Source organism: Parus major, chromosome 5 (genome assembly GCF_001522545.3).
Source record: "Parus major isolate Abel chromosome 5, Parus_major1.1, whole genome shotgun sequence".
In the NCBI taxonomy this organism is placed as follows: Eukaryota; Metazoa; Chordata; class Aves; order Passeriformes; family Paridae; genus Parus; species Parus major.
The window spans coordinates 12,824,438-12,839,841 of NC_031774.1; the positions used below are offsets into that span (position 1 = coordinate 12,824,438).

Consider the following 15,404-nt stretch of genomic DNA (forward strand, 5'->3'; position numbering starts at 1 on the left):
TTTTTAGCTTCAGCCAGCAGAATACACTTCAAGAATAAAGCTTACTGTGACAAATGAACAGTGACAGGCTGCAAAACATGATGGACCCTCCATTTAGCACTGTACATCCAAGCTAATTGCTATAATTAGGAAAACACTATTACTGCTGGCTCCAAGTGATCAACAGCAGAAAGGCAACATCTAGAAATATGAATTCCAAGTCTGATATTCTGTAATGCTTTCCAAGAATTGTAGAACATGACGTACTCAAAACTTGAAAATAACCTTATGTAATACCTAGTTTGGTCTAAGATCACATCTAACCTTTTTTTTTGGTAGAATTACTGGATTCAGAAGTTCTCTGAATCCTACTTTGTCCCTTGGATTGAAATTGAACCAATGCCCTGATCTGGCCATAGTGCATTCTCAAAAAACTCAGACATCCCAGTGCAAGCAAATAGGTAGCAGAACACAGACCAGAGATGTGATAAATCTTATTTATTCTAGTCAGATGTTCTTCAATGTATACTGTGGCATATACCAAATATAAATCACGTGAAAAAATATACAGCATCCTCTGCTTCCCCTACTCTAGCCTAGAATTTGCTGTGCATTTAATTGCTGTCTGGCCAAGCAATTGTTTGACTGTTCATCTCAGAACAACTAACTTTATCTGAAGACTTCTGTTAGTTCAGGCATTCACCATGACTTGTACAGGTAAACTGTTCAGACTAACTCGAAACAGCTATTATCTACTCACCTTTGTAGTAAAACAAACAATAATCAGCAAGCACAAACCATCGTCTCTTCCATAATCGCATTCCAGAGCTATCCTGAAATGCAAGAAATGGGGTACACTTTTCATTTAAGGAAAGTTAAGACACAGCGCTGATCCAGCAAGAAGTTTACCACAAGTTTACCTAAATATGACTGCTAACTGCAAAACAAATGGTTTGTATCTTAGCAAAATATTGTGTACTAAGAAAGATAAGAGGCAAAACATCCAGCTATAAAATAATGAGTGTAGAATATTCAAACTGCTAATTTTCATTAAGTAATTAAATCCTTATCCCAAACAGCATTCAGATTAACCTTGTACACAGCCAATACTTATTTTATCTGCTCAGATTTATCTCCAATAAGGAAACAAGTGTGTTTCTGGATGGCACAAACTCCAACAATTGCCTGCAGACCAAAATGAAAATCACTACACAGCTCGGAAGTATGACCTCACATTCCAGGCAATGACATCCTATAATTCAATCACCATATGTTACCCATGCCTAAAATGTAATTTAATCAAATATTCCTTATGAAATAAAACAGTATGCATAATGTGCAAATTTTAATGAAGTATAATATAATATGCCTGTGGAGGTATATATAAAACCTTTTCAAAATGAGTAATATTTGCATTGAAATTTATTTATGAAGCTTTTAAAATTGCCAGACTATAATCTAGTCAAGTACAACTTCTTCAGCTTGCAACAAGCAAAGGTTAGGGGACAGAAGGAAATAGGATATAGAACATTGCTTGAGCTACTTCCCTCTCCTTTCTGCAATCAAATTAAGTATGGAAGGACTTTCTTCCATTCCCATTTTCATGCTACAAGGCTGGCAACACATCCAGTGTCAGAGTTCTGATTTTGTCCTGAAAACTAATGGACTTGGGTTGTGGATATCAACAGAGCTGGGAGTGAAACACAGCAGAATTACATCTCTCCACCCAGGAGAAAGCAGACAGCTGACAGCTATTTCATTTTCCTGTGCATGTAAAACCATAATCGCAAACCTCAGATTTCAGACTTCTCCTGCCCACCCCTAAATCTAGCTGCTTGATCTCTGGTGATAATCTGGTAGACACAGGCTGCCAAATGAAAAGCAGGGGAATTATGCTCATACAACAAACAGCTTTATTTACTTATTACACTCAAAGATGTGTTTCTGTCAGCTTAAGAGTTCAAGACATAGTAGCTGTAGAATTCTGTTCCCTGGATGAAATTCTATGACCCAGTCTTTGCTGGCTACTGGTCTTGGTGACAGCCACATGTGGTGAATGGGTCCCCATTTCCCATCATTTTCTCCCTCCTGCTTCTGGAGAACAAAAAGGCATAGGGACTGGAATTAAGCCCTTGATCAGGGTAGAAGGGCATAACCAAGTAGACAGAATAAAGCCTTCACAGCCAGCCTCAGGCTGACAGTGTTCTGAGGGAGTCAAAGATCAGCCTGACAACAAGCCAGCAGGATAAACCAGTGGAAAATAACCAGATCTAGATAACAAAGTTATAGCCTCAACATAGAGCTGTGATGTTGATGTCCATTTATCAGTTCCCTCTTCTGAATCAAACCCATTCGTAAACCTTGGTTTTCAGACTTGCCAAGCATGAATTCCTCATCATGTAATTGTCTGTGGAAAAGAATTTTTTGTGCAACAAAAAAGTCTGTGGAAGTACCCAACACTGCCCTGTGTTACCAACACTCGAGCTTCTGCTTTCTCAGTTTCTTGGAAGGCACTTGCTCTTCCTTGATGATTGCATTGAAGTGTATGAACAGAAACCAGTGATCACATGCATACCTGTTTGTGCAGCCAGCCTCTTACTATCACAGGAACATTGGGATTCCTCCTGATTGCTTGCTCCCTCTTTCCAAAGCTGTGAACTTTGTTTCCAGTCTTCACAACCTGTAAAGAAGTTTAATGTAGCAGTGGTTTCTAAACTGTACTGAGACTCATTTCACATTACAAATACTCTCACTGCAATAACTTCTACTTCATTACACAGCAACAAAGCATTCATGGCATTTTCAAGGGCAAGTAAACAGGCAATGATATTTACAACAGAACAAAGTCAATCTTCCACTTTCATCAGGATGGTATGCCAGCTCCTGCTGAAGAGCAGCAACACTGGTGTGTAAAGTCAGAAGGGCGGAACTGTGGAAATTTTAGTGTGCCTGGGAAGTATTTTTGAGGCCTGCATGCAAGTCTCTCTGGACAATACTGCACAACTCTCTTACATGCACAGGACTTTGAGCAGATGAATCCCACTCTTGCTCTTCTTTGTTTGGGTTTTTGGGGCATTTTTGATGGGGTTTCGTTTGATTCTAATTTTTCTTTCCCGTTTAAATTCAAACAACATTGCTAGCTTATTAAAATGCTTGGACTCTGGGCCTGCAAACAAAAGAAGACAGTCACACTACCAGGAAGAGACCTACACAGCAGTCAGTGGAAATCACAAGGACTAGGTAATGATTTGTGTCCTGATGAAACCTCAGTTTTGACTCACATGGACAAAACTATTTCAAAAACAAACAAGCAAGACCCATCCACCTGTGAAAAAGCAAGAATCACCCAATGAGTAATTTGCCTGTTCTTTTCCAGTCTCAGCCCAGTTTGCTCCAATTGCTTTAGGACAGACTACCCTTACAGTTGCTGCCAACTTCTCTAAGAATAAAGATGTCCTAATTCTTTCCTACAGTGTCTCTCTTTTTAATCTCTGAGCTTGTCAGGGTACAGGTGCTCTGTGAGATGCAGGCAAACAGAAGCTCTGGAAACAAGTATATTCATCACACACAAATGGTAACATCAGAAAAATATCTCAGTGTACTGCTCCTGCCAGTCAGGCAACAGCTGGACTAGAAGACAGCGTATAATGTAAATAATTCTAGCAAAATATTATAACTTTAAATGGATTCTGTTGATTTGATTTGATGAAGGTCAGACTTTACCAATCTGCACCAAACTTCCTGTCTCAATGACGGGTTAAGATAATAGCTATAATCAGTATGAAAAGAATGCACTTCTTTTTTGGTGCTATTGCATCTGAAACAGCAAGGTAGATGTAACAGTTGTGAGGAGCTATCAAAGGGCAGGGTTTCCCCACCTCCCCAGACAGCTCAGTGAGAGCCTGCACAAGACCCACCAGTGCCCCAGGGCACCACAGGTGGTCACTTAAGAAAAAACCCACACTTGTCCACCTGTCCAGGGTTGTTGGCACAAACCCAGCAGAGCAGGTTGTAAAACATGTTTCTGAGGAGGTGCACCTGTCACCCAGCTGGCAAAAACTGGTTCATAGCAAAAGTCAGCTGAGGATGGTGTCACCGAGATCTCCCAGGCTGTGTCTCTGCCAGACCTGTACTGAGGCACTCAGCTAACAGGCTGCAGAGCACTAGCTTTGGGCAAACACAGCCATGTATGGACTTCTTAAAAGAAAAATAAGAAGTAAATATAGTTGTTTAAGTTTATAGTTGAGTTTTTAAAAATTGTTGCCAAATGTTAAGACGCAACAGCTTCATTAAAAGGGTGATGAAAAATAATGAGGCCCAAATTTGTTAAAGCTCTGAAAGTCAAAAATCTATTTTTATTTTGTTTTTACTTTATCTATACTTTGCAGCTGAACAGAAATCAATTTACACAATGTACAGAATTTAATTCCCTAATTTTTCTCTTGTGTCGATCTTTGGAAGGGTGGAGGAAATGAGGAGTAGTTGAAGTATACCTGATTTAGCCTTACAGCAGCATTTAAATTTAAATTATTTTAATCAAGCATTTTCTCTGATATTAATTTTTTAAAAATGCAGACCACAATGTGGAAAAATCATCCTTGGACTTCATCGAAAGATCAAACAATTTCCATGGCAAAGGAGCAGGAAAATTTTTCCAAAGGCTATGTATTAAATGTCAAACCAATACCCACAACGGAAACAAAATTATCATTCCATGGTGCTTTATATAATTAAAATGTTCATATAATCTTCAGTATTGATCATCTCATTTTGCTCTGGAATAAAGCAAAGCATAACAGATACTGCATGTCACGCCTTGCTTCCACTATCTAGACTAAGAAACTGGTTTAAAAGAAAAGGTATCTTTTTAAAGTATTTCTCCACACTGCAGTAGTCTTCTCCTAACTTAAATTATTCTGATGTCGTTGGCATGAGTTTAAAAATGCAGGTCAGCACAGCCGTCTGTATCACTGAAGACACAAAAGTCACTTTTGACTTCAGTACATTTGTTATGCTGACTTGCTTGTGAATGACTGCTAAGTTTTTTGCAACAAAAGCCAAAAATGGCAAGAGTCAACATTATCAAATCCCTTTTCATCACTGCCTCATCTTCTTACAGTAGCTTGTAGCTGAGGAGGAAAGTTGCTAACTTAATTATGTAATTTTTTCTTTCTTTTAGACAGAACTGACAAAAAAAGCATAGATAGAATTTTATTTGGAACAGATTTTTTTTAAACAGTAAACAGGAAGACTATATTTTGTTCAAAATATGCAAATACATATGCATAATAAAACATGGAACTTTCAACCTAAAATGAATTTTAAAAAATCAACCCACAAAAAGCCACCTGTCTAAGTCTAACTCAAAAAATCTGAGTGCTTCAGTTCGCAATGAACTTATGAATCCTTTCAGTAGCTCTAATAAAATGATACAAAATCCTTATTTTTCAGATACAGAAAACAAACTCTCCAAAAATCCTGCTCTTAATTTTGAGCATTCACATACAGTGTCTGTGAATTAGACCCTGTGCTCCACTCCAGCTCCAGACAGCCCCAGAGCTGGCACACCACATACCTGTCAACACTGCTTGCTCTAACTGCTAGATCCATTCTTCACTTGGATTCCTCACCAGTTTATGTCAGAGAAATACCAGCAACTACCAGTGTCATCAACAACTCAATGACTTCTGTTATGCAGAATCCATCCAAAACATGCTCTCAAAATGTAGATAGTAAAAACATCCCCTACTATCCTTTCATTTTTAACTTGGCCAAAGCCCTGTGTGGCACAGTAACATTTACAAACTTCCATTCACACCACCAGATGTTTTAACAGCCTAAATTCCAAATGTACTTTACTGTCAAACTGAAACAGATCCTTATTCCTCCATAACCTTAATTATTAATCAATATAAATGGCTTTTAATGTGATTAATGATGTAACTGAATTGGAGATGAACAAGCAGATCTTTGGGACAGAGAATAATTGAAGTTTATCAGAATGCCCTTTTGCTTCTAATTCTCTCAACCCTATACCGCTCAAATGTCAAAGAGTAGGATGGGCTGCATTGGTCTGAAGTCTTTAGATGACTTACTCAGATAGTTCCTATATCAAAATACTGTCCTGAAATGTGCACAGCTCTACAGAAAAAAACAGTCTGAATTTGGCCAGGATTCTGACACCATGCATACACCAATCTGTGACAGCATTTGCAGGACCAAATTATAGAAGCTTTTCATAAAAACCCCAATAATTAGCCATGGCTAAGTAGAGAATATGAACACGTCTCTGGCTTCATGTCTGCATCTGGGAACTTGCTCTTTGAAAGAATGATCATGGAATTCAGAGAAGAAAACATTTAGAAAGAGACAGAAGGACCTGAAAATCTACTTTTAACCTGCCAAAAGTCAACCTCAAAGTGGAGGACACAGGGTCTTTATTTTACAGCCTTTTTTCTCATTGAAATCATTGAACTTTCACTTGAAATAATTTTTGTGTTAGGCTGTGAAGGAATTCAACAGATCTTCTGACTTTACAAAATGAGAGAGATGATTTCAAGCCTGCTAACATGTACAATGATGAAACAAAGAGCATGTAAGAAAAATGTTGGTGCATCTAAATTGAAACTCCACTATTTGTTAAGGACCCAAAGTAGAATGGATCTTATAAAAACAAACTTGGTGGAGAAGCAAAGTACTGGCAAAGCCTCTGTGAGAGCTTTATTCTAAGTCTAAAGCTGCCATGTGTTAAAAAAATCCACACCTGGGAGCTTGCCAGAAGCATACATAGCCACCCTAACACTGAACTGCAAACAGAATAGAAAGAGACCCAAACCAGACCAAGCAAAGTCTTGGGAGGTGATTCTGGATACTCTCTAAGGTGTGACAAAAAAAGCATTACCCGCCTGTTCAGCTGTGCGGTTCTGACATGCCGAGTGAATTAGCCTCTAGCATGTGGGTGGCCTGGGAGTAGAATTCAGTCCCCATTTTTCTGACTAGATCAGTGCAAGTATGGGATGAAGGGATGCAGGAGGAGCAGGGGTCAGAGGATGCACACTTTTTGGCAGAAGTGTGATCCTGGCTAAGTTAAAGCCAACTGTGTCCCTGGAGAATTCCCCAGCTCAAAGCACCGTATCAGGTCCCCAGTAAGTTTGCTGGTTTAAAGTAGGAAAAAATTATCTTTCTGCCTCTAATGCAAGCTTTAAAAAAGCAGAGTAAGGAGGATAAATAGGGTAAAAACAAATGCTGACATACTTTGGTAAGTTCAACTCTTCAAATATCAAAAAGAAGTGCTTAAACTAATTCAAGTAACCTATCATGCTTATTGTTTGCAGAGATAATTTCATCTAACACTTTAAAGATAAATTTATTCTTGAGATTTGATACATTACAATCTTTGTGTTGGTCCAATCACTTATTAACTGAGGGTTTTAAAAAAAATATTTTAAAAAATTATTTTTTGGCTTTTCATGAAATTGTATCATCTCCTATACTCAAGCACATCAAAACATTAGTAAAAGATTTTAAGTATTCCAAATAAACAAAGTATCTTTGCAATCAATTCGATGAAGTCCTTTCTCAAACTCAGTTACATAAGAGGCTGCCCACTTTTACATTTAGGAAAAAAACAACAGAAGTTTAAGAACTGCAGCCAAAGTTAAGAAAATGATCTTACCTCTGCTAATTATTTCAATATTGCTCTATGCCTTTTCATCTAGACACTACAATTCTCACTGTTCTGTAATTTATTGTAAGGTCAAAGAAGCATTAAAATAGATGGTGACACTTCAAGTACAGCACTTTATTATATTTTGTTCAATAATGGACAGGTCCTTTGTCAATGACAAGGAATGGTCTTTTCCATCATTAAACATTATGTGTGGGAACTTGGTGCCTGCACTGTTTGTGCACCGCAGTGATGAAGAAAAGGATTTAATTGTTACTAAGAGGAGGAAAGGTAGTAAGATTTCATGAAAAAGTAAGAACTGCAAATTCCTGGTATCATGGATCACTTCTTGCCGTACACGCTGGACCATCAAAACACTTGCTGAAATCCTAATATTATGTATATTTACTTCCATTTGTGAGACTCTCAAACTTTCTATGTCACAATAATCATTCTGTTAGAAGTTACCATTTAATGCTACCATGTGGGTATACAGTGCTTCTAAAAGAGGGGTAACAGTGCTATTACTGCTGCATACAGTGCTGTTAAAAGATTTGTGTCTGGGTTGAAGATATTGCCTCTTCTCTGAGGTATTACTAGACTGTTAGGCTAAATCCACAGCCCTGCTGAAATCAGCACAAGAATACTCGACTTAAAATAAGTGAAGTTCTGATCAACAAGCTGAAAAAATAGCTTATTCTTTTACCTTAGAGCCGTGTTTTGTATCAACAGCAGATGTAGTTACCGCAGTGGACGTTTCACTGACCATGCTTGAAGGCCTTTGGTTTATTTGTTGGTTGGACATAGATGAATTCTGTCTAGAAAGCAAACAAAACCAGGTAATCTAAAGCACATTGTTTCAAACATTGTTTGGCCTTATTATATTTAAAATTCACAGTGTGAAAAGAACAATAAGTTAGTCAAATATTTCCCACGCATCAACAAGTTCCTTTGCACCACTCCTGTTATTTTGATTTCAGGTCTTTCTCAGGCAGTGACATCTGATGATTATTATTAATCTATGCATCAGGAGGGAGAAATCTGCCAAATTGTATGCAAACCCAAGTGAGAATCAAGATAAAACAACGAGTGTGGTAAGAGAGAGGATAAGGCCTATGCAGTGAAACCAAACTGTGGCCAATTTAGGGACCTGGCCACAAACCTGTGAAAGAGCCAATACTGGGGAGAAAATCACCACTTGGCAATAAAACGCTTTTTATTTAAAATCAAACTGAATCTAGACTGCTGTTAGATCTTTCACTAACTTTGTCTCTTTGAATCTGCCCAAAATATGATTCATAGCACAATATGAATTATTAAAGTACCTTTTAAGCAAAATGGTGCAATTCATGGCAGATAATTGTTAGAAACGTGTAACTTCTGAGTCATCCTAAGATTCCAGAAATCCTGATAACTAGCTCAGATATCCATTTAAAGCATAAGTGAAGTCAATCCTACCAGAAGAACCTGTTCAACAAGTGAGAATTCAGTATAGCCACCCAGAGAAGAATTGAGAGGATAAATGGAACGGCAAAATAAAATCTCTGTGAAGAGAAGCTTCAGCAGTCAAGCTTCACACCAGCATCGAATTAAATTAAAACCACAGGTGGTATTTTCAAAAATCATACAACATAATTTAGCAAATAACAAGTAGCAATACAGTCACATCAGAAAAGAAAACACAACAAAACAAACAATTAACAACACATGATTTTCCTTTTCCCAGTCACCAAAGCCACTTAGAAAAACCAAAAATAGTATACAAGCTACACCAAACACAGTTGCTGCTACCACTGAAATCCAGATCTGAGCACAACAGAAAACAGAATAATTCTGGGGAGTTACCACCATTATCATGAGAACAGAGAAGAACCTGTGATTTTAGTAGCTCAACACAAGGTTTAACAGAAGACAAATTATTTGCCAACACAGCTCTTCATCAGTTACAACCTGAACAATTATCGGTCCAAAAGCTTGTATAGGTGGTTTGGTGTTAGGGAAAGCTTATTTTACCATTTGTGACCAGGGTTTCAATGAAGCTTGCAAGTAAGTAACACAGCTTAGGTCCCATTTTATTTATACCTTGCATATCTGGCATAAATTCCTTCTTTCTAGATTTTATGTAACACACCTTAGTTACAAGATACAAGAAAAACTGAGAGCAAGCCCCTAAAATTCCTGGCCATCCTTTAAAGTAAGAGAACTTAAATCATGTCAGTTTGAGTTAATTTGCCTCACCTCTTATGGACCAGATACCCTACTTCAGCATTTAATCACATTTTAATCCAGTCTCTACAAAATGCAGATTAAGAAACTTCCCATATATGACACTGCCTGACTAAGCTATTTCAGTTGATGAAAATGAAAAATACAATTTAAGTTTTGACAAATTGGAATTAATTTTTCAATTTTTTAATTTTTCATTAAAAAATAAATGAAGAAGAAGGAATATCCCCAGAGGAATGGTTTTAATTTAAAATTTCTACTCTGATTTAACAGATTTTCACTATTCCCCAAAATATGGTTTCACAGCAGGTTAAACATAATGCACTTTCAAAAAAATATAAGAATTACAGAGGAAAATAAGCTATATGTTTAACAACACCATCATGAGAAAGTCATAATACAATAAATACAATACAATAAAAATGTAATTTCTAAGCATTTATTATGTGATCATACAGTGACTTCTCTTCCACTTGCTAATAAAAGTGATCACTTCCAACAAATCAGGCTTTCCCTCTCTAGTAATATCAAATTAATGATGAACTACAAATTCACAAGCAGAAAAATGCTTTTTGAAAAAATGTGAGGTTGTTGCCATGGAAAAATTCAAATAGCAAGCAAAAGAGATATTAAGCCCACTGAAAAAGAAAATACATTATTATTCTCCTATAAAAAGTCTTCAGCAGCAAACACTGATGATGCAAATTTGCTGTACCCAACATTTAACAGAAAACACAAAACAATACTGCATATTTAAATCCATATTGTATATAGTATTTCAAGGATATGGTAGGTATTTTTGCATGAAACCAGAACATAAAACTCAGGTATTCAAGTCTCTCAACAGCTAATCAATATTCTCAGTGTTTTTAAAAGCAAATAAAAGCAGGCAGAATATGCAGAATTACCTGAAACATCCTGGCATGTTAAGGGAATTAACACTGTCCTAGCAGTATTTACAGATTCAACTTGAAAAATAAGTGACTACAGCATTGACTCTGTGCATTCAGAAACATTAGTTCGAAGCTACTATTACCACAGATGTTTGATAATATCTGTTATCCAAGATACCCCATTCTGTCTTCGTCATGATGGTGTTTTACTATTTTCAGGCTAGTTTTCCTCCTGCCTCCCTCAAGTGGTGTGAATACACACACACACAATTGCAGTGTGTCCATTTGGAACTCCAGTACCTTGTAAATTTTTTTACGTACTTGAAAATAACACTCTATATAATATCTCCTGTCAAGCAACTCCCTGCTCTACTTAAGCATTGCTAATATGTCGCCAGGAAAACCATATTTACCAGCTGAAAAAATTACATAGCAAACATTTGGGTTATTAAAAAAACCCAACACTGAACAAGAACAATAATAAAAAAAAGACTACACCAGTAGCCCATATTGAAAATGCAATACTCACGAGAGATCATAAAGATCAGTCGACTTGGAAGATCCACATCCATACCAGCACTTAAAAAGTTTATTTCTTAGAATCAGACATGATGCAGTAACATTGTGTCAATCTAGTTTTGTTACTAATACATTTCCTAATCAGCTAGATTAAAAAAAAAAAAAAAAAAAAAAAAACCAAACAAAAGACAACTCTCCTGGTGTTTCTATACATGTAAACAAGGTATTTCTTTTGAGGTTGTTTGGGTCTCCTCTTTCCTCTCCACCTGATATTTTTGCTGCTATAGTAACCAAATGCAATAGATAAAATAAGATGGCTCTCTCCCCAGAGGTGATACACGGGTTTTATCAGGCACAGAAAAACAGGCAAGAAAGAGAACTGCACTCATCGGATTTAAGCACACTATATTTTTTCTTCCGTATGTCTACATTTATGTTCAAGTCTTATCTTTTTTTAAAGTAGTAGCTTCTCATTTGCAAACACGTTCCTATGACAAATATCATACAGCTCCTAATACACAACCAGTACTGTTTAACATTAGTTACATGGCTGTACCTGCCTTATTCTTCCTTTCTGCCCACAATTACTTAAAGAACTGTTATTTAACAAAGATATAAGAGGAGAAATCTAAACATGATATACAGCTATCCTAAGTAATTCTATCACAGATGCTTTTCAGAGAAATGCATACATAACAATGTAGTTAACTAAAAACCCAACACCTGTCCAGCAGACTCATCATTAATTCTCACTTTTCCATCGGTTAAGAAAGATCCCTTCATGGATTAAGGGCTCATTAAAAACATGAAAGCAAAGCACAGAAATTAAGGGGCAGTTATGAAATGGAAGGCCTTCCCATACAGCAAGATACTCAGATTATTTCAATGTGATCCTAAAGCCTGTGAGGTGAACAAGTAAAAAGAAAATAAAAATTATGCTAGACAAAAACTGAAATGCTGGAAGAAACAGATAGAAAATAATCTTCAGATACAAGCAACCATGATGCCAAACTGAATTCAATCCCAACAGAAAAGTAATTCAAAGGAGGATGAAATAAAAAACATCTCTGCAGCTTTTATCACTCAAAACATTACAAAGGAAAGGTTATTTTTAAATATCAGATGAATGAGTAACAGCAGCCAAAGTATGTTAATAATTATTAGTAAAGGAATAGAGAAGGAAAAGTACAATTAAATTATTATAACAAACAATGAGCTCATAAACTGAATCTTGCAGTCACCTGTGATCAATCATTCTGCCAGAAATTAAGAAACCTAAAAGTGACATGCAGAAAAGCTGGCTCTCAAGCAGAGCTAGTGAAAGGTACAGAAAACACATCCCACACACCAAGTGACCAAAGCTGCTAAACTTGGAAAACAGAGTTCAAGGTAGGCATTTGATAGTGGTCCCAGCTAAGAATGTTTTAGGAAATAAGGAATTATTAATTACTATTTAAAAGAAAAAAGAAATCAGAATTAGAACAAAAATTTTTCTTTAGAAAATATTCCTTTAGAAAAAAGGAATAGTGTAAGGATCAAAAGATAATGAAATTCAAAAGTTCCAGCTACAATGGAGTTGAGAAAACCAGATTTTAGCTTGAAAAGCAAAATTGATGGGATATTGTTTAAATGCCTTGGGAAAAGACTAGTGAAATACAGTCTCAGCCTTCTACTGAAAGTGTCAAGTTCTCATTTGATCAAGTGAATCAAGGGTATTTGGTTCACAACTGAGTCATAATCAAGCTAGGGTTACATCATTCATTGGTGTAATTTTCCAAAACTTGTTCCCAAATCTTCTTGCCAGAACACTAATTCCAGCATGAGGAATGGCCAGGGCAGTCCTCACATTCATCATTTCTACATGACTTTAAATTACTTTTCTGATGTAAAATGTGTCCTTTTAAATAGATATGTGTGTTGCAGCCCGAAGAAGTTTGTGCTCACTTCTCCCCACTAGCTCCCAGTCAACATCTGGTGGCAACTTCTTGGCCCAAATCTTAAATTAAAATCAACCAGTCAGTAATAAATCATGTTGAAGAATACATCAGCTTTTATGAAACCCTTGAGAATGCTACTGTTTCAGATAGGGTTCTTCAGCTATAAGAAAAGGTAGTCTTGGTCAAAGGGTCCCAGGATGGAAAGTTTCCGCAGACCATGCCAATCGAGAGACTGCCTCTCTGACCCGAGTCCTGGTGGAAATCATTTCATCACATGATAGGGATCTACAACACTGATTCCAAACTGATACATGATCAGCACCACAAGAAATCCCAGATGCCTGAGGGAAAAGGACTGAAAACAGGCAAAGCTCCATTACAGTTCTTAGGCCTTAGGACAGGAAGGTGCCAACAACTCCTCTGATTTCAGCAGACACGTCCACATATGTCAGCATCGTCACCTGACAGAAACTCACACATGACCATGATGAAAAGCCTCTGTGGAAACCCCCACTGCTGCACAGAAGTCGTACAAAACTAAGGAAACCAGAGCATCCCACACATTTGAAAAAGACATTTTTAAAGCAATTTTAACTGACAGATTAAAAACATCTGATTTTAGAAACACTCTATGTTCTTCAGGCCAATAAAAGCTTAGAGAAACATTCTTGCAAAGATTGTTTCCTGAGCAGTGACTAGAAACATTTACTCTTCTCTCTATCCCTCCAGCCATTCCCTCTTTTAGAGTTAAAACCACCTCTCTCTCCCAATTCTACTACAGTATAAGATTTTTTCCTGGTTTTTGATACCATGTCAGTGTGAGTAACTAAAGTCTACATGTTCATCAGACTGCCCTTCAAATAAGGACTTCCATTTCTCTTCCAAAAAAGTTACTAACACACACTAAAGATCACTAAAGCCATGTGCCACCAACAAGTACTTCTTTCAATGCCGTTTTTAATATTTTACCAGCTACCATGACTACAAAACGAAAAACAGCCTAGGCAAGTGTGACTAATCTGGGCAGGCACTCCAAGAGGTTATCCAAACACCTATTTCCCAGTACATATGTTTAAATGCATATTAAATTTGACTGAACCTTTACAACAGATAAATTAAAAAGCAATTAACAGATGGAAGTTGGAACACATGCCCAGTGGCTGCTGTCCTCACTTTCTGTGAGACTTGCTGATTTGCAACATGCCTGTTTCTCCTCACTAGGAAAGTGAGGTGGAGGGGCTTGTTTCATACCTGTAAATGAGCTAAGCCCAGCTGAGCAGCAAAGCACCCGCATGCCATGGGACAGCTGGGGTGACCTCCAGCTCAGCAGCCATCCCACAGCCTTCATACCTAATCACTGTCCTCTCCCACAATTTCACATTATATTTCACGTTAGTTCTCATCAGACATCTTAACACAGGATTGGCCTTGGCTTTGCTTTGACTTGGGGGAGAGCAACTGCTTGGCTAGTGTTATTTTAGGAGGTTTGTTGTTCGTTTATTGTTGGTTTTGTTTGGTTGGTTTGGCTTTTAAACTATTTGAGAAGTTCTTCTCAGGGCTGTATCAGAATCTCTGAGCTCTACAGCCATGTTCTACTTCTCCAAGTGACAGGAGAAGACATTGCTGGAAAAGGCTCAGTCTGCTGCGAGTGTTGAATGGCCTTCCTCTAGGCCCCATTTTTCCTAATGCTGTAACAGCTTTTGACATTTTACTAAAATGTAAAGCAAATTAAATGCCACAGAATTTGAAATGTAAAGAGCTCAGAATTGTGGAGGCAGCCACACAAACCCCATATCCAGGCCATCACAGCAGGATGCCCAGACTCTGCAACACATGAGGAGATAGAAGCTGCTTGAACAGCACTGGGAAACTGGCCTGGAAAAGAAAAATTCCCTGGTGTTGTCCCATTCTTCTTGCCCTTTGGTTTTAGAAGCAAAGCAGAATTTTGTCCAAGATTCTGTTTCTGTCTAGGGAAGATACCCAGTCATTGCATTAGAGAAAGATTGCATGAGCAATCTAGCATGCAGCCAGCATGACAAGGAGGAGTTGGAGCCTACAGAGAAATGATGCATGATCCAATCCAACATCAACCCAAAGGTGACCAAATTCACCAGATTGAAAACATGCATTTCTTACTTTTGCCTGTTTGTCTTTTTTTTTTAAACAATCAAAATAAAATACGCT

General features: G+C 37.4%; 1 protein-coding gene across 6 annotated transcripts in view; it reads right to left on the reverse strand.

Moving 5' to 3' along the window:
• PLEKHA7 (pleckstrin homology domain containing A7) overlaps window positions 1–15,404 on the reverse strand; it is a 145,604-nt gene that overhangs the window by 45,828 nt on the left and 84,372 nt on the right. For all 6 annotated transcript variants that reach the window (XM_033515371.1, XM_019006967.2, XM_033515370.1 and 3 more), the window contains 3 exons: window positions 8,352–8,463; window positions 2,555–2,659; window positions 740–812 (listed from right to left, as the gene is read on the reverse strand). In XM_033515371.1, coding sequence (XP_033371262.1) covers window positions 740–812; window positions 2,555–2,659; window positions 8,352–8,463 — 290 coding nt within the window. The remainder of the gene's footprint in view (window positions 1–739; window positions 813–2,554; window positions 2,660–8,351; window positions 8,464–15,404) is intronic.